Source organism: Pseudopipra pipra, chromosome 6 (genome assembly GCF_036250125.1).
Source record: "Pseudopipra pipra isolate bDixPip1 chromosome 6, bDixPip1.hap1, whole genome shotgun sequence".
NCBI lineage: Eukaryota > Metazoa > Chordata > Aves > Passeriformes > Pipridae > Pseudopipra > Pseudopipra pipra.
The window spans coordinates 49,807,530-49,834,647 of NC_087554.1; the positions used below are offsets into that span (position 1 = coordinate 49,807,530).

The window sequence follows — 27,118 nt, forward strand, 5'->3', positions numbered from 1 at the left end:
TTCATCACTGTGCTGTGGGTAGGACTGGAGGAAAAGGCAGACACCCCCCAGCCTGAGGTGCCAGCAGAAAGGCTGTATCTCCTCACCTTTGTAGGGATTGCTTTATTGCTCAGCAGAGAAGGGTGCCAATGAAGCACTGGCAGGTGTTGTGGGTCACAGCCACAGCAAAAGGCATAGGTTAAAATACATATTTGGTTCCCGGACCTCCCCTGGCAGATTTTACAAGTCAGTTATTGACCTGCATTGATCCTTATCCTGGAGGCCCTCACTGTGTGGCTTTTGGCTGTGGCAAATCCATGGGGCTGTCAATGTCCACCCCAGATCATGGGGAGCCAAAAAGACAATTAGTAAAGGGGAGAAAAAGAAATAAAAATATTCTCCAGGCTGGTTTCCATGTTTTAGCCAAGGGAGAAAAAATGTACAGCCAAGTCCTAAACCCCAGTAGTGAGGGATTGCTATTGGAACGCATGATGTGGCCTTAAACACAACAACATAAATCATGCTGCTCTCATTATGTAATGTGAATTTCAAATATATGATGTATAGGAGCCCTGCAGTTGCAAATCTGTGATCATTTTTATGTCTGCACAGGTGTCATTGGAGCTGCATGACCAACCCAATAAGTTAAACCTTCATTTCCTGCTATAAAGTTGGGTGGTTTAGCCAAGGCACTAGGTTGATTGTGTAGATACAGATAAGTCACCTTTTAGTACTTTCAGACAGAGACTAGGGACCATCCAATGTGAGTCTGCCTGCTGTTTCCAGAGATGACCATGCTTCCTACATAATGTCTGTGAAGAGAGGGGTATCTAAATAGGAACTTGTGGGAGTTCAGCAAGCCAAGCACACCTTCTTCTTTTTTTTAACTCCCATGCAGATTCCTCTATCTAGCAGCCAACAGCTTTGGTAACACACAAACATGCAAAGCTTAGTTTCCTACCATGTAGAAAGTCTCCTTTAAAATGCTGTGTATCTTCAGCTTGACTGCAATGGCTAGTCCCAACACCGGGCCCTCAAACATATATTTACATAATGAACTAAGCCAAATATAAGTGCCAGTCTCAGTAAAACCTTTATTTGTGACAATCTGGTGATCCTGTGAAATGATCCTGTGAAAGATTGAGCCTCCAACGCTCCCAGAAGCTGAAATAAGAGTTGAAGATGCATTGCATTTTACAGGATTATGTTCCTATTTACATGATGGACTATTGATGTCTCCAAGTTACTTCTAAATCTCATTTTTAAACAAAAATGTTTTTCAAATTATGTAAATATCTTGGGAAATTAGGCACTTTTTTTCCTCTAAGCAGCTGCACTAGTTTTCCAGCACTGTGACACTCGCCAGGGAGCAGGAGGTTTGGGTGCTGGTGAGTTGGCAACTTCCCACCATCAGCAAATGTTCTGTAAGAGCCTAATAACAAAAAGGGCACAGAGCACTGCGAGGACACCATGCCAAGTACCAGCATTAGTCATCCCATGATCAAATGTTTTGAAGATTTAAGGGTCTGTTTTGTTCTTCTCCTCCAGCGTATGTGCTTCAGCCAGCTCTTCACATCTGAGTTAAAGAGGCACTGCATCATTTCAGTCTGCAAGGGGAACCTGAACCTCCCTGCAGGAGTGCCACACTCAGGCTCCACATCCAAATGCTGAAGTGTTCTAGAGGTCAGTACAGTTCCTGTACTCCACGTTTGTTTTGGTATGATAAGCAGGAAACATCAAATTTGTATCAATTTCATTGTGTAGCTCAAACTTGTCTCTCTTTCTTGCCCTTCAAAGTGGATTGGTTCAGTAATATGGTGCCTCTATCTCTGCAGCCTTTCCTGTCCCTCTATAGGGAGAATGCAGCTCAAATGAAGGCAGCCAAGACCAGAGAAGTCAGACTACAGCCCATGTCTGTCACAGGGCTGAGCTTCATGTACCATTTTGAAATGGTGCCAAGTTTCTCCTTAGTCCCGACACCTGCTTCTGTGATTTCTATTTGTTAGAAATTAAATGGAGCAGGAGGCAGAGCATCCTTAGTAGGAGTGTGCCAAGAGTTTACTGATTTCTATTTACTTAATAAATCTGCTCATGTTTCAAAAAGTCTTCCCTTCTCAGCATCTCAGTTCTGAGGGGGAAAGAGTTAAATGACTGCTTGCAATTGTTCTACAGCTCATGAGATGACCCTTATGAATTTCTGGTCAGTATTGACAAGGTGTCATTTAAAATAAACAAACACCAAGCAACAAGAGTTGACAGTTGAGCCCTGGGACCACATTCTTTGCTTTTTGATGGTAAGGAGCCTTCGTGCTCTGGCAAAAAGTTGAAGTGTGGAATTCCTGCAGAATTACGTACTAAATCTGCAGGAATACAGAGGTCACCGTGAAGGGTGTTATTTTACTGAATACCAAAGGAATTAAGAATGATCAGCCAATTGGGCTAAAGCTTTGTCATTTAGATAAATATTTATAAGAGAATATCTCTTTCTTTTGTCTTTCTCTTGCACTTAGTTTGCAGCAGTTGTGCATAAAAATTTGTGTTCAGTCTTTTACAAGTGAAACACAGAGTTTGGCCTAAATTCTGGTCTCATTTATGCTGCTGGTTGTCAGGAATAACAGATATAAGACCTGAATCAAGCCCTTGTTTTTATAATTTATTATATATATATATATATATATAAAATATAATATATTCATAATAATCACGTTGCAGAGTTTCCGTGTAAATTTCTTTTCAGGTCATAGTGTGGGACTACTGAGGGGAGGAAAATATTAAGAGAACTGGGCTGGACTTTATATAAAAACTGGATACAGATCAACTTACTGTACTTTCAGATAAACTTTTTCAAAACTGGAACTGGGTTCTGTCTCTGGTGCAAGGAAATGTCTTTGTAAATCAAACCCTGGAGAAAATTTTGAGTCATGCCTGCATTAATCTGTGTGGGGTACCCATGAACATGCTGTAAGTGTATAAACCTGTTACATAAATCGACATTGAGCTTCCCTCTAGAATACACAGCTTGCACAGGGAAGTAGGCCTACTCCAACTACAGAAAATTAATATCCTCAAGTCTAACAAAGTGTTTGGACAAGCTTAATTGACAGTCCCAAGCAAACCTAAACACTAGGATGAAAAACTTTATGGGAAGGTGTAATGATGTCAAAAGCTTTTATTCCTTAGAGACTGTGAAATATGTAAGAATCCACTCTAGCAGTTCTCTGCAAAGATAGCTGTATTGTCCAGAAACAGTCATTGCAGTTGGATAGACTCTCTCATTTGCCTGTTCTCTCATTTACCTATTCCTAGAAGTATTTTGATAGAAACTGCAATAATCAGACGAGTCCTCTACAGTCAGAAAAGGGGTTTGTCACTGCAAGATGTGACTCTGTTTTGCAAAATTAGCTGTGGGTCGCTCATCCTTCCAGCAGCAAGGGGTTAAAGACAGGAACTAAAACTTGCTGTAGGATAAGAAGTACATGCTATGGAGTCCAGGCTCAGAAGCATGCTGGAATGTCCCAGATTTTGAAAGAGCCAGGTAAACGCTATTTACATGACAGTGCAACAATCCCATCCTAGACAGCATCTTCTATATTGATATACTTTATCACATATTGTAGAGTTTGTCCCTTTCCCAGAAACATCTCTATTTCAGAGGACTGTAAAAATCTACCTGATTCCTGGTTATTTTTTCCATTAGTTACTATTCTCACTGTTTTAAAGAATATGCTCAGCTCTGTCCCGAACACATTTCATTTGAGACAGAAACCACAGGGTCTTTTTATGCATTTGTCTGCTATAATTAAGAGTTATTTAATCACTCAGTAATAAAATATATTTTCCAGACCATGAGCAATTCTTGTCCTTCTTTTCTGAAGCCATTCCAATTTCCTGAAAGGTTTCTGAAAGGGAGGATACCAGAACTGAACACCATATTCTAGCAACAATCTCACTAATACCCTAGAGATTCACTTAACCACTTCCTGCTGTCAGCAACTGAATTATTGTCAATAAACCTGAACATAGCAGAGACGAATCCAACATCTTCTGCTTGTGCAGAAGAATCACAATGGACTCATGTAGGAAACTACGCTGCAAAAACTATTAACTAACACTCCCCACCAATACTTTTTTAATTTCATCTCAAGAATATTTTGAGGATCTCAGTTTAATCCACTTCCAAGATACATGATGTTATTTAGCTGCAATAGGTGATGTCTTAGTAAAGTTAAAGAAATCTTTCACCCTTCATTCCTGCTCACCCCATCCCATCCCACCCTGCAAACACACTCTTCAGTGTATAATTTCTGGCCCAAGCTCTGCAAGCAGAAAACCCCATCCTCAACTAGTAGCTCCCTTGCTCATAATGCCAAGAATTAGATCTGAAACATTACATTCTCCTTTTCATAAGAATGTTAGATTCTTGTCTAAAAGATGAAACTATAAAATTAAATAAAACTTACTCGCAAATCCCTTTTTTGGCTGCTATGTGAAGAGGTAACAGGCCATCCTTATTGGCTTTGTTAGCATCTGCTCCTTGGGACAAAAGAAACTCCACAATATGTACATGTCCATTTTTACAGGCTTCATAAAGGGCAGTGGCATTATCACTGGCTTGAGTATTTATATCAGCGCCTAGGAAGGAAGAAAATCTTTTAGCACCAAAAGGTTAAAATCAAATGGAAGGAACATACTTTGAATGAACACTGCATCTCCATAACACTGGAAATACAAAATGATGGGTATTTTATGAGGGAGAGTTTGTCATGGGTAGCAACCATTAGGTCCCAATCATGAATCCAGACTCCATTCAGCTATAGCTCAAAGGAAAAAAAACTTTAAAATGGGCTGTTCTTTATATAGCATGGCCTTTCCTTCAAACACAATAATTCCACTAATATTTAGATGTTTTCACTATGTATATACACTATTCCTGATCAGGAGTTTGGACTAGATGATCTCAATAGGTGCTTTCCAAAATTCTATGGATATGTATTTATGATATATGTTTATACGTATCATTCATACTCTATATATTCACACTATATTTATAGAATTTATAGTATGTTTTAGTTTTAGCACATATCCAGGCTAAAACAATACTCTCTAAAAAGACATCTGCATAGTGCCAAGTAAAAATTCTAAACAGGCTTTATTTGGGCATGTCTTAATTGATAAATATTGCATTTCAAAACTCAGCACCTGAGATCATATCTCTTCACGAGAGCTGAGGTTTGGCTCCAGATAGTTTTAAAAAAAAAAAAAAAAAATTATTAATGAGCTACTAGATCATGTGGGAATTTTTCTTTCTTGAGCTCTAATGTGTGCTTGGCTTAATAAACAACATGCAAGTATAAATAAAGACAATACTTTTGCCATGAACAATTTGGAATCTAGCCTTTTCTGTTATAGATATTCAAGGCCCAAAAGCCTGGGTTTTGACTGTCATATACTGTACCATGGTGTTCTCAGGCAGGCTGCTCTATGTGTATCCTAAATGGGAATGACATTTCACTGGAGTTTTGCTTCTAAACTCTAACAAAGAAATCATGTTTGATCATGAAACATTTCCCTGTGTTCTCACCCTAAGCTGAAACATCTGTGTTGTGTTTGGCCCTTTGAAGGTGCTGTAGCTGGAAACATCAGGAGAACTGCAGTGACAAAACATAATGAGGGACTGCGTTCTTAATGAGAAAGAAGCCCTTTTTATGATGAACATTGCTCGTCATAAACAATGAATGATATCATTATATGAATGATATTCATAAACAATTAATGATATCAAGACCTTTTCAGGCTTGATACAACTGGACAGTTTTATTGGAATTTCTCCTGCATATTTTTCTCAAAATTGAACTTCAAGGAAATCCTCATATCTATCTAGTTTGGAACACAAATCACATTCTGGCTTAGTTTGTAACATTGTAGGCAGCATGATGGACTAACTGGTCATCAATTTTTTTGACAAGACTAGCTGGGCAGCAGAACACATTTTTTGTTCCCCGACTCATATCTTTCTTAGCCATACTAACTGTTTCAGAAGTTTTATTTCATCTGTGTTAAGCTCTTGTTTCACAAGTGCAGGACCCAGATCTTACCTACATTGAAGATGTTAGCCCACTGTGAAAATAAAATACGCCTGGAATAATATTAAAGTATGCTGTGCTTAGTGTAAAGCTGTTTCACACAAGTGGAGCATTAAAAGGTATGCTTAGTATAAGCTAGATTAAAATTCACTCTTTATATGGCTAAAAATTTACACATAGGGAGAGCTAGTCTGCTTCTACTTGATGTAGACCCATTAACTCTACAATAGTACTCCATCTATTTTCAGCAGAATACATTAAGAGGAGAACAGCTAACATTGCCCATCACTGCACATGTTCATGAGCAGATGGGGTAGGCTAAAGTTCAACTTCTGCCATCTATTACCACCTACATCTGTCTTTTATGACTGATTGGATTTTGGGCTACATGTTTCAGCAATGTGAGTTTAGAAAGCTCAGGAAATGCAGTTAGACAGCACCATATTACTTCCCAGAGTAGGTGACCATGAATGAATGCTGAAGAAGTGTACGTGTCTAGATCATGATCTCTGAAAGACCCCACCCAATTCCACCATCTGGAACAACGGGGTTTTAGTGCCTCTGCAGGCTAGGTCTTGCCTCCAGAGACATAAAAATTGTGCCAGGGAGAGCTACTGGAAACTTCTAATTATTAAGAATTAAATGAATAAAGGCATGTAATGGCACGGCTGTACTCACCACATTTTGCAAGGTATCTCAAGGCTTCCAGCTGCCCACTCTCAGCTGCCACAAATAAAGAAGTGATCCCGTAGGCATTTGCCGACTCAATCTTGGCACCCCCTTTCACAAGAATATCAATAATCTCCAGGTCATTTCGGGAGACAGCCTCATGGAGAGCAGTCCATCCTCGATTACAACGATGGTTGGTATCTGCATTGTACTGTACCAGGAGTCTTGCGGCTTCCGCATTCTTACGCTCACAGGCTGTTTGTTTTGGAAAAATGGGAAGAGAGTAGGACAGGCTTTTGAAAATATTCTGGGTGTTGTATATTCATTTCATGTAGCCTAAGGCAGTGTAACTCCAGTAAGCCATAGTAAGACTAAAGACCCATTCAGGTACGAGGGCCAAGGCTGCTGCCAAAAACACTGTCTGGGACTCCTAAAGGGTGTGATAGTGAAAACAATCTTCAGCTGGGAGGTGGTGGGAGCTAAGTGTCCTGTGCAAGGGTTGTGCCAAGCCTGGTACTGGGTGGAATCCAGCCCAGCACATTTGTACCAACTGGACACCACAGTGACCAAGTGAGGTGACAAATGTGGAGGAAATAATTTACGAAGAACAAATATGTTACATAAATCATATGACATGAACACTTTCTTTCCAAATTCTGTGCAAACTGACCCTTTATCTTACTGTCCTGGACTGTAAGATAAAACTCTATATAGACAAGGAAAAAAAAAAAAAAGCTCAAACCAATAGGACCCAGTAAAGGATCCTTAGAAAACCATAATTGTGTGAGTCAGTAGCACTTTCTCCGCCTGAAACAATTTTTAGTTAAAGATCATCCTGAGCTAAAGAAGGTTCTTAATCATTAATAGCATTTCATTGATTTTTATTCTACCAATTTGTCCCATTGCTTTTTGAATCCCAAATCATCAGGTTTCCCACACACTTTTATGGTGGGATCCCAAATCAAAGGTACATAGGATAAGCAGCTACATTTACAAACTCCAATTAGCATTTGTTGTACAATGTACAATGTACAGAAGAGAGGCTGGCACATTTCATAGCAATTGGGTTATTTTCTTTGAAATAATAGTGTCTTTTTTTCACAGAGGTGCCACCTTTTGGTTTTGATCCTTCCCTTGGGATATCTCCATGACTTCCTCTCCCATAAACAGGTGTCACTTGTGTACTGAAAGCAACTATGTAATTAGCTGCTTCTGTAATTACCTATCTATAGCTCTGAAAAGTTTAATTTGCTTCCATATGAGGGATGGCTACTTTGTTATGATAGACTTTTTTTAATTTGTTTTTGTTGTTGTAAGATAAACTAGAAGATATTGCATCAGTGCTAGCACATTGTTATTAAGAGTTTTTCTCTGGCTAAAGGGTTTTTTCATATCATTCTTGTTGTTATTATTATTACTGTGAGCACTACTATTACCACCACTACTGTGTGTTTAATGCACAGCTGAACAGCTTTCCTTTAGCCAACTAAAAGCCAGAATTTTAAACCAAAAGCGTTTTAAACTGAGCAGCTCTAATGACAGGCATCCAAAGCTGGAGGTAAGATTGGTGTTTTAACCAGTAATATGTGCTTTTAACGTTTTAGAGTACTAAAAATTGTCATGGCAGGAGCAAAGGCAGATTGACGTGAAGGTGTGAGGGATCATCTCCTTCTATGAATCTTTGTGATGTCATGGATTTATTGCTATTCTGCTAAAGAAAGAAAGTGTTCTCTCCAACTAGCAGCAAAGTAATATGTCCACGTTAAATACTTTATCCACCTCGCTGAATCGTTTATAATGTTATGCCTCGCCATAGGACACAGCTTGGCCTGACTCACACAGTATATGAATCACTGGCATGTCTACAGTTACTGTACTCCCACATCGAACATCTACTTAGATCCTACTGTTTAGAAAAGCATTTATATTCCAGTACTCTTCGGCTTTTTGTAAGTTTGGGACATTGCGTAGACAGCCTGTGCGTAGGGCCCCACTGAACCTCTCACACCCCACCCTCAGCACCACATCAAAGCTTGCACCCTGCAGGGCAGCTGCTAATCCTCTTTCTGTTACAGATAAGAAAAAAGGCCATGGCATGACAGGTCAGACATAGGAGATAGAGGACTACTGCAGGGAAGTAGAAAACAGGAGCTAATTGCTGAGTTTCTGCCTTGGTGGCACCAGAAGAGTTCAGCATCCCTAGAAAAGCAGCTACACACCTTTGTAGAGCGGCGTTTCTCTGGCCTTGTTGGAGATGTCGGGCTCAGCCCCAGCCTGCAGCAGGGTGAGCAGGCAGTCCAGGTTGCCCCGGCTGGTGGCCAGGTAGAGAGCTGTCTCCTCATTGAGAGTGCGTTGGTCGATGGTGCTGGGGTAGGCTGTGGAGGAATGGTGAGCCCAAAGTCATTACAGCGTGTAGTGCACAAGTATCTACAGCATCATCACCTTCCAAAATCCTTGGAGTTTCAAGTAAGTTTTTATTGTTTCTTTTCCTTTTCCATGATCAGTATAAGTTAGGAATATACTATAAAGTTACTATAATTCAGATTGAGTATCTAAATCTGTCACCAGTTTAGATTAAAATGTTCAGCTATGGCTACTAGCGATGCAGAAAGTTGTTGAGTAACTTCAGCAGCAATTTGAAAACAAACTACAAGAGTTAACTGCCTTCAAGCACCAGCAAAGAGGTGATGGGTTGGATCTCCAGCCAGTGGGAAGTGAGGTGATTCCTGTCAGCTTTGGCAGCTGAGCAGCTCATAATAGTAGAGAGCTCAGCTTCAAGGCTTTAGTGTGAGAAATCCATGGCTTGGCAGGATCTATCCCGATATCAGTTTCTCCCAAATATCCTAACTTTTAAGGCTTCAGTTTGGAAACCTATTTTCCAAGAGAAAATGAAATTAATATACAGTCAGAGAGGTTGGAAAAAAGTTTCACACGCAGTCCCAGGCCAGGATTGGGATGCTGCTAATACTGCCTTTTAGTTTATTCGTATTCTTCTTCTCCATTTTGTAATTAATTAGTTTTAAGTTCACTGACCTTTTTGCAACAGGCTCAGGCAACCCACTTGGCCGTAGTATGCAGCTTCGTGGAGGGGTATCCAGCCATCCTTATTAGGTTTAGAAAGGTTTTTTCCTGATTTCATCATGTTGCATACTGCTTTTTCATCTCCATCCTTGATCGCTGCCACTACAGGGTCAAGTTCTCTTTGAAACAAGATTAAAACTTGATTACTGCTTCCTTCATTACTGAGAAGCTTTTTGGAGCAACATTACTGTATCATTTGACCAAAATAGTGAACCCCTTCAGCCTATATACCAAGTATTTGTGGCCCTGAGGTGTCTTGCCACAGGTAAAATTTCTCTAATTTTACCATTCTCAGCAAATAAGAATAATCACTCTCTAGAGGAACTGATCTCTCTCCTCAGAGAGTAAGGAAAGTGTAGATGTAACTAATCTCTGACATAAACACTTATTTTAAGTATCTGGATTTGGGGAATACTAGCCCTGTCCTTGCTCTGTACACTGCAAATTGTCCATGGCTGTGATAATTACTTCACCTTGCTGTCCCATGTGGCATGGTGCTTCCATATGAGCTCTTTTAAACAAGATCAACTTTGAAGAGCATTGCCCCTGTTCACTCCTGAAGAAATTTTCAGATTTGCAGGTGCCTTTAGCAAAAATTATCAATAAATCTTACTCTTGTATTTTGAAAATACTTCCTATTTTCTTACACAAACCCATTTTCAGAATTTAGCTGATCCAATAATCACAGAATCACAGAATATACTGAGTTGGAAGGGACCCACAAGGATCATCGAGTCCAACTCCTGGACCTGCACAGGACCATCCCCAAGAGTCACACCATGTGCCAGAAAGTATCATCCAAATGCTCCTTGAACTCTGTCAGGCTCAGTGCTGTGACCACTTCACTGGGCAGCCTGTTCCAGTGCCCAAACACTGCCTGGGTGAAGAACCTTTGTCTTGTATCCAACCTAAACCTTCCCTGACATAACTTCAGGCCATTCCTTCAGGTCCGTGTGAACATTAGGGTGTTTGTCTTGGCTCTCCTTTTTTTCATCCAGGGATGGCTGAAAAAAAATACACCCACCTGAATTAAATTCTGAGCTGCCCTTCATCATGTCATCACAGAGATCCACAGCTATAGTTATTTCAGCATTGAAAAAACAGATTTTCAGAAATAGTAACTACTTCAAACACTATTGACCTTAAAAAATATGTCTCCAGTGTCTCATTAAGACATATGACATGCTGGACACTTCTGAAAATCTGGTTGTTAGTTGTTAAGTGGTTCATGACTTGATCCATTCTAACCCAACAAACCACTCACAGGCTCCACAGGGTCAAATAACTTCTAGACACAAGGATTAAAAGGAATGAAAAACTATCAGGGAGGAAGTGAATATTTAAAAGTCTCTCCAGAGTTCAAAGTCATTGAAATGTGTAGAATCAGTGGATATATAAATAACATGTAAGTAATCTTTTATTTGGTGCTACCTAGTTCTGATACTTCCAAGAAGAGGCTCACTGTGAAAATCTACAAAAAGCATACAGTGTGCTCCATGCCACCCAGCATGAGGCACAACGAACAGCCTACAAGTGCACTTTGCCCTCACAAGCCTTCCCTCTGCCAAGGATGCATTCCACACACTCCGGGCAGTGACCCATTTCTCCAAGCTCTGTAAGAGTGGTTGCAGAGCAGGGCTGACCCAGGCACATGAGTCCTTCTGCAGAGCAACAGTGAGAGCTACTGGGAGTCTCCCCACAGAGCAGGGGTCACAACACAGCCTGACAGTCACCATGTCCCCAGTCAGCGGTGCCTGCAGCAGGGCCTGCTGCCCTCCTTCCACCTCATCTGAGGCTGCCAGGAGCGTGATAGAGGCAGGGAGCTGGGAAGTGGGTCCTCTACAGCCAAGTCAGACAGGACCCCTGCCTGTGGTGGACAGCAGCTCTGTGCATGATGCTGGGCTGTGCCTTCCAGTGTTGGCATCTGCTCGAGCTCCTGCTGAGCTGTGCTGGGACAAGGCAGCCACGGCTTTCTTATTTTGATGTACTAAATAACTAAGCTCTAGGACAGCTAACATTGTAAAGGAAGAAGCACTTTTCCGGTTCTAATGGGAACTTGCAAAAAATTAATGTGGGCTATACTTTCAGAGACAGAGAGCAAGAGGTTCATGAGAACATAGGAGCATTTGTGGTTTGAACTAACTCTATGGAAAAAAACTTGCAGTCCTGAAGTCAGAGAGATGTGGGAGACAGGTGCGTGTCTCAGAGAGACTGTTAGCATAGACAGGGTAAGAATACAGCATGTGTTAAAGGTCATGCAGGGTAGTGATTATGGGAACAACCTTAAACTCTAGTTATGACAGAATGAAAGTCTAAAATACCACAATAGAGTGAGATCAGAGACATAAAAATATGGGCAGGTTAGCACAGGTCTCCTCACAAAGCAGATTACTGGTACAACCTCTGTATTTAGTGCGAGTTACAGGAGCAACACTGGATTCCATTGTCTTGCAGGGGCTGGACAGACCAGCAGCCTGAAACTCACACAGCATCACTAATTTCAGTTTGCCCAAAGGTACCTAATCTGTGCCATAAACATTGATATTAGCTTTGAAAGAAAAGTCACCAAGCTGCTTCTCTGAGGATAAACTCAGGGCCTTGAAGTAGAACAGGTGAACTCAATACCTATGCCAGAGAATGGGAGAAAACACCATTTCCCAGGTGAAAAAGTGCTTGGTGCCTCTTGCTCTTTCTCTACAGCTGAAAGCAGTGATTTCAAAACAGTATAGTAACAAAAATAGCAAGACTGGAATGGGGAGAGATATGGGACACAAGGTCAGGCGTTTTGCCTGAGAAGATAGCAGCTACAGCAGGCAGCTGTCTCCCTGGTCACAGCCCTCCCAGGAGGAATCAACTGACCTCCTATGACTGCCAGGCTAAGGTCTCAGGGACACTGCTGTATCTCCAGGCTGTTTAAAGTACCCTGGGGACTAAGCCTAAAATTGCTAATTTTGTACAGATAATAAACTTTTATACAGGTGTTAGAAACTGAGCATTTTGTTGAAGTCAGCTGACAGCAACTATTGGCATCTCTGGCTGGGAGAGGAGGCGGAGGTGGGGGATCTTCATCTTTCAACGCCTCTGGCACCAGGCTGCTGAAACCATCTGTTGTTCTGTGCAAAAGTTCGTGTTACACGTACACTGCAACCTCAGGATTTGGGCACATGATAGAGTTACCGGCACATAATGAGTTACTGTGTGCCAGGTGGACCACGGCAGGAGGCCGTGCATGGGGCTGGCACACAGCAAATGCAAGGTGAATCACGTTATCTGAGACCTCAGTGAAAGCAGGAGGGTACCTCGGATTTGTGGTAGGGTTAAAAATGTGTGAAGAATCAGTTACTATTCTGCTTAAGCCCTCAGATCTTGAATGAAGCAAACTTCTGTCGGGTTCCTTGACCTTAAATGATTCCTGAGTAAGATGAGGGGGTTTACTGGACTAGGCTGCAGATGCTTTAGCCAAGTAAATTCCAGATCAGAACAGAAAGTTTAATGAATCTCCATGTGAAATCCTTGTTTTCTGCCTGGTTTATAATTGGCTGATATAAAACCCCAGCATATTCTTCTGCCTGGATTTCATCAGATATAGAAAAAACAAGTATTAAAACTATGATGTAAGTCTTAATATCTGATGAAATCTTAACCTTATAGGCAACTCAAAAGAATTACTGCATTTCAAAGGCCAGTAGCCAAGACAATAAATACTCATTGCAGATGAGATATATGATGAGGTCAATTTGGAGTGCTGCAGAAGAGGTTCAGTGGAGTATGGAAAAGTTCATGAAGCTCTTTCTTTTCCTGACAGCCTGGAGTGATGCAGGCAGCATGGAAGTAACAGCACTTCCGCAGGTGAAGCCAAATATCATCCCTTCCTGGATCTGAGACTAGGGTAAAGTATCATGCCATCATGCTCTCCTGTGGCTTCCCAGCTATATTTTTGCTTTCACTTGGCAGAAGAGGAGGGCTGGTTTATCAGCCTTATCCCAGCCTTTTTGCGGGCTGAACTCAGTCAAGCTGCTTGATGCAGAAGAACAGCCTGCACCCCACCCTGCTGCTGGACCCAGAGCATCATAGAGGCATGCAAGGAGTGCAGAGCACCTACTGAGAGGATGTGATTTCAATGTGGCCAAGGGGAGCTGGCAGGTGACAGGGATAAGGCAGGCTTCATGCTGCAGCAGAAAGAGATGTTCACAATGTCAGGGAGGGCAATGGCAGCAGAGGGCCAGGAACAGACCCTGCATCAGCCAGGATGCAGGGGGAAGTGAGGAAGATTGTAGAGCTGGGTGAGGGATGAAAGGAAGAAGAGTTTGGAGGAGTAGTCCCTGCAACCAGGCATCCAGGGAGAGACTCGTAACACAGATAAAAAAAAGTAGATTTCAACTGGGTAGATAAAAAGGGCAGGGAATTTTTTTCTGCAAGGATACAGAGAAGTGGTGCCTACAACACTTTTCTCTTGTCATCTGATAGCTAAGGGCAGGTGCACGTATCTAGTCTGCCTGCAGAGAGCTGTAATAAACCTGTCACAGTCCAGACATTTCCACTACACTCAGGCACTGTGGCAGAGTTTAGGCCACCGCATTGCCTGTCTGCTTTCCTCATCCAAGACTCTGTTCACCTAAGCTTATTTGCAGCCCTCCCAACAGCAAAGCTCAGCCAGGAGGATCAGAGTCAGTCAAGCTAGTTTCCTCTTTGGGCAAGTAAGCCCTCTTCAGTGTGGCAGAACAGCACAGGTATGGCTGGGAAAAGGCACAGCATCTTGGGAGCATTTATAAAATATTTACTTTGAAGGACTGCACTTTCTTATCTTGTTTATATATGGTGATACATTTTTTTCCCCATTCTTCCCCATTGTTGAACCCTGAACTTAATACCAATGCAATATGCAATTACTATCAGCACCTACCTGCCTCATCTACCGTGTTGATAAGTGAGCCAGTCTATGTAAATCACACTGCATTTGCCCCTTCCCTGCTGTCCTTGTCACCTCAGAGCTACTGATTGACCAAGAATCCCAGGACATGTGCACTGAAGGGATGAAGAGAGATGAAGAGGGAGAAGGGAACAAGGGAGTTTTGAGGTGGCTAAACTGCGAGAGCCTGGGCATGGTCTGGGGCAGCTAGGAGGCTGGAAGGAAGAGCAGGAGTGCAGTGAGGGTGTGGTGCAGGTGTCAGCAAGACCTCCTCCAGATGAGCACACCATCTCCCCCAACCAGACACCATTGCCACCCAGAAGTGATGTCTTAGTGGGAGAGTGGGTAGCAAGGCTTGTTTTGACTGCGGGGTAAAGCAGGAGAGAAAGAGGGAGACACTTACACGGACTGGGATGTGCTGCACAGGCTGCTGTCGTACCTTCGCCTGACACCCCAGGCTGCCCCCGAGCTGGATGGCTGAGCACGGCCTGTCTGCTGGGCCGCCAATCTGGAGTGGCGATGACATGAATGGAATAAGGAAAAATACTCCGAATAGGAGAAACAGGTCATGCTGAGGCAGAAAGAGAGACACACATCCACAGAATGGAGCGAGAAAGCCTGCCGGTCAGGGCGTTGAATAAAAGCAGATGGCCACGGCTTGCACTGCACTGGATTCAGCTGCTCACTCGGCTCGAGTTTATTTTTGGCCCTCTGAGGAAGCGTCAGGGGATTCAAATGACCATATAAGACAACAGTGTGGTTAACCCTACCAGCACCGCACAGGAAGCAGGCATGAGGCAAGGTGAGGTGACATTCATCACCTCCACAGTGCCACGCAAGCAGGTCAGAGATGAGTGCAGAGGAGGACCCAGGGTGTCTGGGTGTCAGCTCCATTTCAGTTCGGCTCTCCCAGGTGGCAGAAGAGTTCAGCAGTGCTACAGATCTGGTGATACAAGCTGGACAGATTTTCCCTCCAGTAGGAGGTCAAACTCTGCTGGGCTAAGGCAGGGGCAGGACAGGTTAATGCACAGAAATGCTAATGCTGCCTTTTGCCAAAATAGCAGTTGTCAAAGGATACCCAAGGAGGACAAGACCAAATGGCCAGGGAAGCCCTTATTCTCCCCAGCATCGGGTCCCCACAGCACAGCTGACAGTTTAAGAACATAGTAATGACACTGAAAAGCCACAATCTTTGGTGGGGAGTAGGATTGCAGGCTATACTGCATCCTGATTCCACAGCTATGAACATGCTTACATTGAATTATCACTGAATTGTTCCCAGTTTCCCACCCTTGGAAACCAAACAACCACAGGTGTTAATGAGCAAGGCATCAGAGGGTGGAGTTATGACAAAGGAGGAGCAAAACTTTGGTTACTCCTAGTTTATTAAAAAATGAAAAATTAGTTTAAAAGGATATTTTCCCTTGTTTTGGAGGTGACTTTGGGACCTATTCCCTTTTCCCTTGAGAAATCTGCCTTATATAAAATGAAAGGGGAACATGGCCTGTGCTCGAAACTGTCAGCAGGTCTCTGTGATGACAGCTCAGCATTGCAGGGGAGGGGGATGGTGCCACAATTTGGTATCTGGAGCTGTTCTTGGCTGAGAGTAGCATGTTTGAAATCTGACTGATCTGAAATAGCCACATCCTCTAAAAACTGGAGTATCTAAAAGGTAGCCAGCTCACATTATACTTATTTTTTGCATCTCTCTTATGTTTTCCCATAGCAAATGCTGTCCTCCCTCTCTGGTAAAACCTAAGCTTGGTGTATAGTGTGTCCCTGAGGGGGAAAGGAGCAGGTAGCCTCGGGAGGGCTTCTGTGGCTCAGGAAAGCTTGTGCCTCTTTTTTTTCTTTTATTTGTTACTTAAAACAGACAACATCAAGCATATTCTCCTTTGCTGTGAACACATAAATTGTTGACCTCATTGGATTTATAGCAGACTCCGGCTTTCACACTAATGACAGGCTTGCGGAGGAGCCGCCTGGCAAAGCTAATTAGAGAGCACGTGGTCTGACAGGGGAGGCTGTTTTCCATTCCCGGGCAAGGACTCACTTACCTTTGCCAAGGGTAGATGCGGTAAGGTGGGTTGTGGGGGCTGGCGTGGCTGGGGGTGGCCGCCGCACCAGCACATGCCACCATTGACTTCTGGTGGCTCTGGGCACCTGGCTGACCTGCGGGGTCCTCCTCCAAGCTCTGCTGGATGGCCATCTTTATAAGCTCATCTTCACTCAGGCTACTGTACAGACTGTATTCCTCACAGCCTATTGTTTGTCTTTGAGTATTTGCTGCCGTTGTAGCCATTTTTATTATTCTTTGCTTTCCTATAAAAAGAAATTGCGATCATCAAAATCTGGAAAATGAAAGAAAGAAACTCAACTGTCTTGTGCTCAACTATCATCTCTGCCTCTTGATTAGGCTGACCAGAAAATCCTTCAGAAATCCTCCACCAGGGAGAGAATGTTATCAGCTAAAATCTGCATGTAAATTTAATGAACTAAGTTTTTTCTATCACACAGAAATAACTGGTTTAACTGGTGTTTTAAAAAGAGGAAGTGAGCTGTTGCACACAGGGCAGGTTTCTATCTGCTTCTTTTGGTTTCCAAATCTCAAGGGAAAATAGGTAAAGGAAATCCCCGTAAGATTAAAGAGGTACAATTTTGAATTTTATTTAGGAGAAGACCAATGGATGTCTCTTTTTATTGACTTTTTCTTGCTCTAATTGCAGGAAATTAAGGGAGGAGGTTTGTCTCTTTGCTGGTTTTCTAAAAGGACAGGTTCTCCACCATGAAGTGTAAAGAAACTGTTGAGCAAGTTTTTCCTCCATATCTGGAGATCTCTCGAGCAACATGCAAAGCTATGCTTTGAAGTGCCTTTGTTTCACTCAGCAAGGAAAGCAACACAACATTGCTGTGTTTCACTTCTGATTTTTTGCTTTTTCACAGAACAAAGTTCAAGGTCATGAGTGAGCTGGAAATGAGAGAAGGGGGAAACACTGGGGCACACTCAGCAATCACAGAATGACTGTGAACCACCAATGCAGCATGGACTAAAAAGGCCAGGATGATCCAAAATACTGAAGAATTTCCAGCAGTGATAGGGAAGTACTAATGGCATGAATGGTATAATGCTCTAGCAGGATCTCATTTGGATGCCAAAGAGCACTCTGGCCACCAGTGTTCAAGAGCCAAGGGATTATTTTATGGGAGGAAAAGGAAAAGCTTGCCTCAGAAGATGACAGCCAACATGGAATAGGTTTACTTTTTATCAGCACTGAGTGAGAGCTGTGTAAAATAATGGAGAACAGTGGGATGAGGAGCAACAGGAACAAGCTGCCCAGGAGGACATGAGCATGACAGGGTGGGACAGGGACCCAGCAGGGGGGGGCTGTGGAGGCATGTCCCCCAGGTGCAGAGAGGTGAGGGGCTGGCTGAGAGCACCTGTAGGGTTGTCAGAAAAGCTGCCTGACTCCACCCTGTGTCTGCCGGTCCCTGTCCCAGCGATGCCACAGCAGGGTTGGTCTGCAGCTCCACACAGCCTGGCTGTGCCCAGGTTCAGGTCCTACTGATCTGGGCCACCCGGCAGAGCCACGAGCATGAGCACCACTGTGCAGGAACCTGCCTCAGCAGGAGCCTCAGGGGAGCCATCAGCTTCTCTTCCCTGTGCAGCTACTCTCTCCAGCAAGGCAGGGCCTCTGCCCCCAGCTCACCAGGTGCCTGGGGCAGCCTGGCTTCCTGGGCACTCGCACCTACATTGATGGCAGACAGGTCCAGAATGCCACAAGCCTCACACCAGGAAAGTACCCTGCTATGGTAGCCCTTGCTGCTGCGTGCACAGCCCAGAGACAGTCCTGACCTGGAGGAAATGGTAGCTCCCCAAATGGGTAGCTCCCCAAATGGGTAGCTCCCCAATAGGGCAATACCTATGCATGTCCAGACCCTCATGTTTGTTTCTTTAACCATAATTTAAAAAAACCCACCCCCTCACAAACTAATACAGTTTGAAGAAATTGCAAGAACTTGAATTAGGCCATAAGTAACTTAAAATCTTGAATTTAAGGTTTTCACTTCAGACATGGTGGTATCTCCCACATCAATAGCCACCTCAGACTAGCCAAGCCCACCCCAGAAGTGTGAACACTTCAGGGTAAAGGGAAGCCCAGCAGATTTCAGGCTGACATTATGACGTTTAACAACAAAGGATGTATTTCACATCTATGAAAAATGCCAAAATAAAACCTTCAATTGGCTCTAAGCAATGCTGCCAAATTTTGATGGTTTTTATTTTTTTAAATTTATTTATTTTGTTTATTTTTTTATTTTATTTTTTATTTTCATTTTCAGCCGTATCTCTCATGGCTGCAGTTAGTTCCCTTCTCCAGTGGGAGCTGGTATGCCTCAGCTCTGCTATGACCCTTGCTGTCCCAAAGATCCAAGCCCAGACACCAAGCAACACATAGCTCTTGTACGGAGCTGCTGCCCATCCTGCACCCCAGCTGCTCCAATACCTGTCTTTGGCTGTGCTCCAGGGAGTGTCTGGCCAAGAACAATGACACAACTTTGTTTCTCCAGCAGCTGCTGCTGCTGTTTGGCTCTCTCAGCTCCTGAAATGCTGAGCAGCACTTGCATAGCTGCCCATAGGTACTCACGTAGTAGCTGGTGAATGGCAGATGTGTGGAATCCACGGGCTGGAGTCAGAGGGCTTGTCTGAAGCATCCAGCACTGCATCCAGCACTGTAATGCCTTAATGTACAGACCTGGCCCCAGTGGTGACTCAGAGACCTAAACAAAGCCGTCAGTGGAGAGGGCAGGATCTGATCATAAGCTCCTAATGGAGGTGATGCACAGTGACTCTTTGAAGGATGCAAGAACGGAGATGAAACTGCTCCTCTTTGAGGGCAACCTGCACCAGTGCAACCTGGGACACAGATCCCTCCTCAATATCCTGCCCAATCCCATCACTGGCATCCTTATGCCACAGGAGGTAGGGCAGGCAGTGAATCCATCCTCACTGTGCTTCTGAGCTGGGTGTTGCAGTACTTTCAGGGGCAGTCAGGGCTTTGAAGAGTGTGCAGGAGACTACTGCGAACATGATGCCACACCCTGGCACAGAGGAGCTAACTGATTTAGCTATCTCACTAAATTCCCAATGGATCTAGGTATAAAAGCCATTTCTGCACATCTTCCCCTCCCTCCTTTTGTTTCACAGTTAAGGCACAGAGAGTGAAAGGGAGATTTTAAGTTTGCATGGATCATTCCTATTTCACCCTCTTATTCTTGGTAGGGGTTAACTGGGTCCAATCCACTTGCAGAGCAAAGGGAGAATGTTTCCTGCATGTTGGTGAGCCTCACTAATCTAAATATTTTGACAAGAGTTCCACAGAGTGCAGAAACAACAGTGTTAGCTGCAGCTCGCGCCACTGACTCATCCTGCAGGGAGAAACTTTGTAGGGCTCAAAATAAAGCTTTCACGTCTGCTCATTGAACTGCTCAAACATGATGAAGGTGTGAGGGTCATATCCTGGGGTTGCAGGAGCTTTTGGGCCCTTACTGAGAGCCAGAGACAGCCTTGGCTGCCCTGAACCCCCACAGAGACTGTTATAGTTGGGCTTGAAACCATTCTTGCATACCCCTGCCTGTGTCCCCTTGCTCAGATTGACCTGTGTGGTGTGACTGAGTTTGGCAGGAGGCACAACACATGCCTTTTCCCTACAGCTCCCTGTGTGACAGCCCTGAGTGGAGTGGAGCAGAGCAGAGCTACTACCTTCACCTTCCACCTGGGGATGCTTTCGTTTGAAGCTGGAGGACCACAGGGCACCAGCACTGGTCCAAATTATGTCTATAAGAAGTCACAGTGAGCCAGCTGAGCTGCAATGACAGGCCGAGCACATGCCCTTGGCTAGAGGCTAAAAGCACCAGCACCTGGTTCAGTTTACCCTTCTTTCCCTATGGCTGAGCTTGGTGTGTTCCTGTGAGTTCCTGGCACTGCCCTAGCTCAGCTGATACAGCAGGGCTAAGATTACCCCATCTGAGGCCATCAGTGAACTGCCAACCACAGCCTTATGAAAGCTCACTAGACTAATGCGCTGTGAGGTAAATATTTTCCACATCCTGTAATGAAGGTGTGAAAAAAAAAAAATCTCTGTTGCTAGAAATGTTTGAGCCGGTTTGGAATAGTGAGATCTGGCCAAAGTGGTCTTTCTAAATGAAGCTTGAATCTATTTTCTTGCCCTAAGCCTGCTTAGCGTAGGTTTACAGTATTGGAATCAGATTTATAAGTTAAATGCTGGGTTTACTGTTCACCCTAACTTCAGGTTTTGTGGGGATGTTTTAAGGTTTGGCTGTACCCTGCATTTCTCTGACAGCCCAAGATTCCATCCTCACATGCAGGTAGCACACAGCATTGCATCTACTGGGACAGCAGAACCTGATTTTTGAAGCTGTGGGTTAAATGCCCTTATTATTCCTTAGCGAATGCTTTGCCTTCAGGTCTGGATGGCTTCACTAGTGATCTCTCTTGGCAGAAACATATCTTAGGATGCTGCTCTCTGTGCTGCCACTTAGTAGTTCAGTCTGACAAGATCTTCAGGAATCTAGACTTACCACCATTTCCACCTAGAGTCTGATACTTATTTTTAATTTTGCTGTCCTGATTTCAGAGAGAGTTTGATTATTTATATGTAGGAAACAGGCCTGTGCTATACAGGGGTAACTTAGCTGCATCCAGTGACCAGAAGGCAAGGTTAGAAATGAAATGCTGTGCCAGGGCCACACTGCAATGCTCTGTCCTGAGTTCATGGGCAGCTATACCTGGCAGATCTCTGAAACCAAAGGTATTACTCACAGGGTGGCTACTAGTAATCACCTGCTTGATAGCAAAAGCCACAGACAAACACAATTAGGTTGCTATTACAGTTGGACGACAAGCTCTGTCAACATACAGTGTTTGGGAGAATGGGCCTCTGATCCCTGATGCAACATAAATAAACAAGGATTACAGCTGGCTTTGAACATGCAGAACTGTGCAATTCAATACCATTAGCATCTGAAACAACTGGTCCCCATTGATAGCACTTCCTTAAAGAAAAGCTTAGGGGAGCTGCCTGTCCTCCCTTAATAGATTCCAGGCAGCAGAATTAGCAGAATTACTTATTTCTGTCAAAGGAGGGTGGCAGGTGAATGACAAGGTCATTAAGGGAACAGAGCCAGACTTTGCCTGCCTTTGCGCTTTTATCCCAGTCAGCTGGTAACTCAATACAGGACCTTGGTATTTACGGCTCAAGGTGTGATAAACCATATTTCTAAAAACATTACCAAGTCTCTGGAGGCTGCAAAAGAGAGAGGAGAAGAGCAGCTTCATAATTCTGTCTTTTGCAAGGAATGACTAAGCCCCAGCCTTTGCAAATACGTTTGCCTTTCCACGTATTTGTCATTACTTCTTGAAAGCAGAAGGAGCACATGGGGGAAGGCAAGCACGGCTGGATGTCTTCACAGCAAACCAAGCCTCCACTTCGTTTCTTACTGCGGCACCTTTCAGGACAGATCCTCTGTGGGCAATGGAAACCAGATCAACTTGCAGCTCTCAAAGTACTCATATTTTTGCTGCATTTTAGGTCAGTTTCCAGATAAATCTTTGCAGTTCTCTAAGGATATTATGCTGGATAACTACTACAGGGAAGCAAATGATTTTGTAAAACCAGAAAGATTTCAGTGCCCATCAGATCTGGCAGATCTGAGACATCAGAAGAATGACACCTCATGCTGTCCGGCTGCAGCAACAGGCAAGGATTCTTTGTAGTGACAGCTTATGCAGACGGCTCAAGTTCTAGCCCAGTGCTGAAGGAGCAAAGCCGGGCTTCCCGAAGGAATCCTCTGAGCAAACAAATCCCCTTGTTCAGCCCCAGCTGTCAAAACAGGTCACCTATCAGCCTGGCATATGCTCTAATGCCACAAAATCATGATTTTGCACAATTTCTTTACTGGAAATCATACACCTGCAAGATTTTATTTCTTCTCAGAACACATTAATTCACACAGCAATCAGTGCAATATTAGCTTCTTTTCAAACCAACTAAACATTTATAAATTAAAGAAATCATTTGCCAAGGTAATTTTTCTCCTTCACACTGTGCCTTGTATGCTACATTCCACTTTAGTATATTGTAGCTACAGCACTGATTTCTGAGCAAGATATTCTAGGGACAAAGCATCACCTGCAAGTTCAAAAAAAATAAGGAAAAGGCAGAGCTACTGTTCTGTTTAATAGCAGAGAGTGTTTTATGGCATATTTGAAAAAAACAAACCCCCAAATAAACAAAAGCAAATCACAAAACTTTTCGAGACTGTGTTAGGGTGTTAGGTTACAAACTGTTGTAGGAATAAATATTTACATAGACACAGTAAACCGAGAAGTTGAAAATACTAATTAAGTTCAAAACATGCATATTTGCATTACCTTTTTGTTCTGAAATAGAAGGGTAAAAATACTGTTGAAATGGGTTATCTCCTTGATTAAGTCTTAATTCAGAAAATCCTTGCTGGTATTTGTCTCCCTGCTTTGCCTGGATGTTTCGATCAACTGCAGGACAGCTTGGAAACACACTCTCTTTGAAGCCTGGAGTTTATTTCTGGATCACCCCATGATCAGCGAATACAAGCCAAAATATAAGTTGTTCCGAATCTCAGATTTCCTGTTTGAAGATGCACAGCAGAAACTTTTACTGATCCTGAAGTTGTTCCTTGTTGCGTTATCTGACAAACTTCACTTCATCGAGCATCCTGTAGCTAAATGACACAAAGTTGACCTTTCTATTACATCATTATTTATTGTCCCTGACAAGTAAACCATATATGGACATGTTTCTGGAACCTAAAGAAGAAAAAAAAAATTGCCATGTAATTTTGAAGTAAAATATGCTGTCCTGGAGAGTTTTATTTACTTGGGGGGAAGTGAGCTCCCTTACCTTTTCTTTTAGCTGATGCTTGTTAAACAAAACAGCCAAACATTACATGGGTATTTACTGATGTTTTAGAGTTCTTCATATATTTTTAAGGCTGCAAGTTGGAGACTTCAGGATTCCAAAAGATGACAAAAGCAGTTGTGAACCTGTTGCAAGTAGTATTTGTAAGAGCTTACTAGTGGAAAAGAACTGCTCTTGTACCACCTAAATGTGAACAACAGACACTCTCTCAGACTCCTTGAGGCCATAAATGGGAAGTGATTGCCACCTTCCCCACATCTGGAAGAGGACAAGCTGACCAAGGAGGAGATTCTGTGAGATAGCACTGACCCAGGGATGAGTTAGAAGAAAAGAGTAGGCACATATAGGAGAACTGACACTTGGATCGGCTGGAACGTTGGGATAATAATGCTCAGTTCGGGAAGGTTTCCATGTGTTTGTCCAGCTAACACAATGAATGAAGGGAAACTATAATACAGTATCAAAATGATGCCTATGCTTTTTCCTTCAGCTTCTGCTTTACTGATTGCCACAGCAAAATGTTGCATATAGAGAGAATAAAGCCTAGATTGCAGTGGGTCTGCAATCCTTTCTGAGTACCTTGTGAAGCCTCAGGCTACCTGTACATACCCTGTCAGCGCATAAACACCCCCATTTAAAGTTTAGCAAGAACAATCTTGAAGGGAAAAAAGGTAGCCAAACCATATAATCCACTAATATGCAATTCCTTCCAACTCATCTACTTCTTTTGTAGAGTCTTTGAGGACCAGCATGATTTCCCTCTCCATGCTTGCTCCTCAATCCATTGTGCTCCAGCATGAGAGGATGGCCGGCACATGTCACATCTCCCTTCCCTGCTGTCCAAAAAGCTGTCTGTCCCTCATATCTAGTGCTGGGGCTGTTGTTTTGTCCAAAGTTAGAGTCATTCAGCAGTTACTGTGACAGGCAGAGGAGCCCTGGAGGTCATCACTGAAAGTGTGTGAAATTCTTACGCCCTTGACAAGATGTCAGCCAACCCTCTGTGACTTTTAAACAATACCCAATGCTTTTTTTACCCTGATACTACCTCAAGATTGTAACTAGCCTTGGCTTAAAACCAAAACTGAATATCTGCCACTTTTAACCCTTCTGCTTGCTTTTTGGCAATCTCTCACCAAATTCTTGCTCCTGTCATGGTCTGGTTGATCACTGAACTGAAGAAAAAATGCTGATACTGTGATGCAGATTCACACTTCATACAGGCAAGGGTGTCTGTGTCTTCCAGGATGGACTGTTTGATTAACACAAAGATACTGGGGCTCGAGGTCCTGTAAGCCATAAACATTGTAGGTGGTTGCCCATGACATTCAAAGCAAGCACACTCTTCAGCTCCCTTGCAGAGCTCTGTGCACCCCCTTGATATATTTGAAACTTCTATAAATGCTGATGCACAGTTTTCCAATAAAAGCACAGGACTCTGCTTCAGAAGATCTATTTTCAGATACCACTAACTCTCCCTTTTGTCTTGAGTAAATCATTTAGCTCCTCTGGGTATCATTTTCTACATTAGTGAAGTGGAAATAATCAAATGCATTAACTTCAGAGAACAGTCCAAAATTCCTTGCTGATGGGAAGCCAACAGGACTACTTATATGGATAGAGATTGCTGAATAAGGCCTTATTTAATTAGTATCTGTGAAATCCTCAGAGTAAGACCTCATAGAAGTTTGAAATTTTAATTACAGAAACAATACTGTACAGAAATGAAATCATACATTTGGGGGTTGGTTTTTTTCCCAATAAAACCGTACTGTGTCTTTATTACAACACATCCAAAGCATAATAATAACAATCATTATGATTTATTAGCATTGCATCAGATTGGCTAATATTTCCCCTGGGGCATGCAAAGTTATGGATCTGCATTTTCAGCTTAACCCCAAGACATTCCAATAGATTACAAATGTCACCTGAAAAAATAAATATGTACATTTATACTATTTTCTGGAACAAATTTCAAGCTCAGACACTGCATATTAGATCCACGTGCTTTATATTTAAATAAGAGTCATGGAAATGTCTGACATGCTGATGGGGGAGTCAGCTAGGGTCTCACAAACAGTGAAAGAGATTTGAATCTGAGAGAAGAAAAGAAGGATGACCATGTGAAAATGAATGGCAAAATGAACAGCAAGATAGCTTTATTCTTCATGTTTCCTCTAAACAGCCAGCAGAAGTCAGGTTAGGAAAGCACATCTAACATTTCTTTGGTTTTTGGATTTGTTCAGGGTCTCTTCTTCCTTTAGTTGAATTAAGTATTCTTCATCTCTACTAAGCTACACAACTGAATCAGGTAGCTGAGGCTTGAGAAAAAACAGAGTTGATTTGTGCATCCCAGGGGACTGGTGAGCTTTTTACCGATCCATTCTGTATGCAGAGCTGCCATAGATGTGCCATCACATGATGAAATGCATGAAATTACCACAAATTGTATTCCATAGACTGTACCTACCTATGGTGACTAACTCAACTGCATCCAAACACTTGGCTGATGTGTGGCTGTTCTGAAAGGAAGAAAATGCTGATTAGTTTTGACAGTAACAGTTCCTGGACAGAAAATCCTTATAATACTTTGCTTCAGAACAGCATACCTCTTCGTGCACCAATTACATGGAACTGTTCCCTTGTTACTTAGATCTGGGCTGAACTTTTTTGCTGCAGAAGGGCAGCAAGGTGTTTACGGTGTCATATTTCACTGAGAGCATAGAGCTAGGGCACACATATCTTACCATCATATTCCAGCAAGCAGAGCTTTGCATTCAGTGTTGTCATGTTGTGCTTCCATCGGACACTCCCAAAGTTCAAATGCAACCACTAGAACCACAGGGAACTCTCCTGTGCCTCCTGCTACACAACCCACATTCAAATAACAAGAATATAGAAACTCCCACAGGGGAAGATGGTTTCAATTTCCTTTGCAAGAAATAATGATTGCTTTGGCCACAGTATCCCAAGAGAGGTGAGGAGTAAGAGGCACTTGTATGGGAAAAGGTGCAGGATGTCACACATGCCCTGGGGGAATGAATATGATAGACATTATTCCTTGCTGACTTTGCTGCCTAAATACTTCATTGCTGGAAAGATGTAGGTGTTTTGAGATCACTCTACTAGAAATATAATTCCCCTTTTATGAGGAATTTATCCCACTTTAATGGCTGCTGACACACACCCCGAGTCAGAGTGGTCTTCAACTCAGTGTAGAATTTCCATCTCTGCACAGTGGCTCCTCACAGAATATTTTTCCCTTTCAAATCCAACCAAAATGAAGTCCTCACTCCTCTGGAAATATGACATGAGCACCGAGGGGAACAGCCAGTATCCAGGGTCCTAAGCCCCATTTCAGGTATCTGATAACTCAGCCCTGCCAGTGAGCTTTGGAAGAGTGTGCAGCTACTACAGTC

General features: G+C 43.0%; 1 protein-coding gene and 1 long non-coding RNA gene across 6 annotated transcripts in view; one reads left to right on the forward strand and one right to left on the reverse strand.

The window, feature by feature from the left end:
- Positions 1 to 27,118, reverse strand: part of ASB2 (ankyrin repeat and SOCS box containing 2) — a 50,043-nt gene that overhangs the window by 6,473 nt on the left and 16,452 nt on the right. Inside the window, exons 2-9 of one of the 4 annotated variants that reach the window (XM_064659037.1) lie at positions 26,170 to 26,221; positions 23,174 to 23,587; positions 16,779 to 17,043; positions 15,125 to 15,229; positions 9,765 to 9,931; positions 8,951 to 9,106; positions 6,741 to 6,986; positions 4,440 to 4,611 (exon numbers count right to left, since the gene is read on the reverse strand). In XM_064659037.1, coding sequence (XP_064515107.1) covers positions 4,440 to 4,611; positions 6,741 to 6,986; positions 8,951 to 9,106; positions 9,765 to 9,931; positions 15,125 to 15,229; positions 16,779 to 17,023 — 1,091 coding nt within the window. In that variant the 5' untranslated portion in view covers positions 17,024 to 17,043; positions 23,174 to 23,587; positions 26,170 to 26,221. Of the gene's footprint in view, positions 1 to 4,439; positions 4,612 to 6,740; positions 6,987 to 8,950; positions 9,107 to 9,764; positions 9,932 to 15,124; positions 15,230 to 16,778; positions 17,044 to 23,173; positions 23,588 to 26,169; positions 26,222 to 27,118 lie in introns of those variants that run through there. The other 3 variants (XM_064659039.1, XM_064659040.1, XM_064659038.1) reach the window with 3 other exon arrangements.
- Positions 43 to 2,084, forward strand: LOC135416195 (uncharacterized). 2 transcript variants are annotated; one of them, XR_010431483.1, is made up of 3 exons: positions 43 to 57; positions 1,528 to 1,662; positions 1,815 to 2,084. It is a non-coding gene; the product is annotated as an uncharacterized LOC135416195 (long non-coding RNA). The 2 variants fall into 2 exon arrangements; XR_010431482.1 differs by lacking the exon at positions 43 to 57 and adding an exon at positions 89 to 1,367.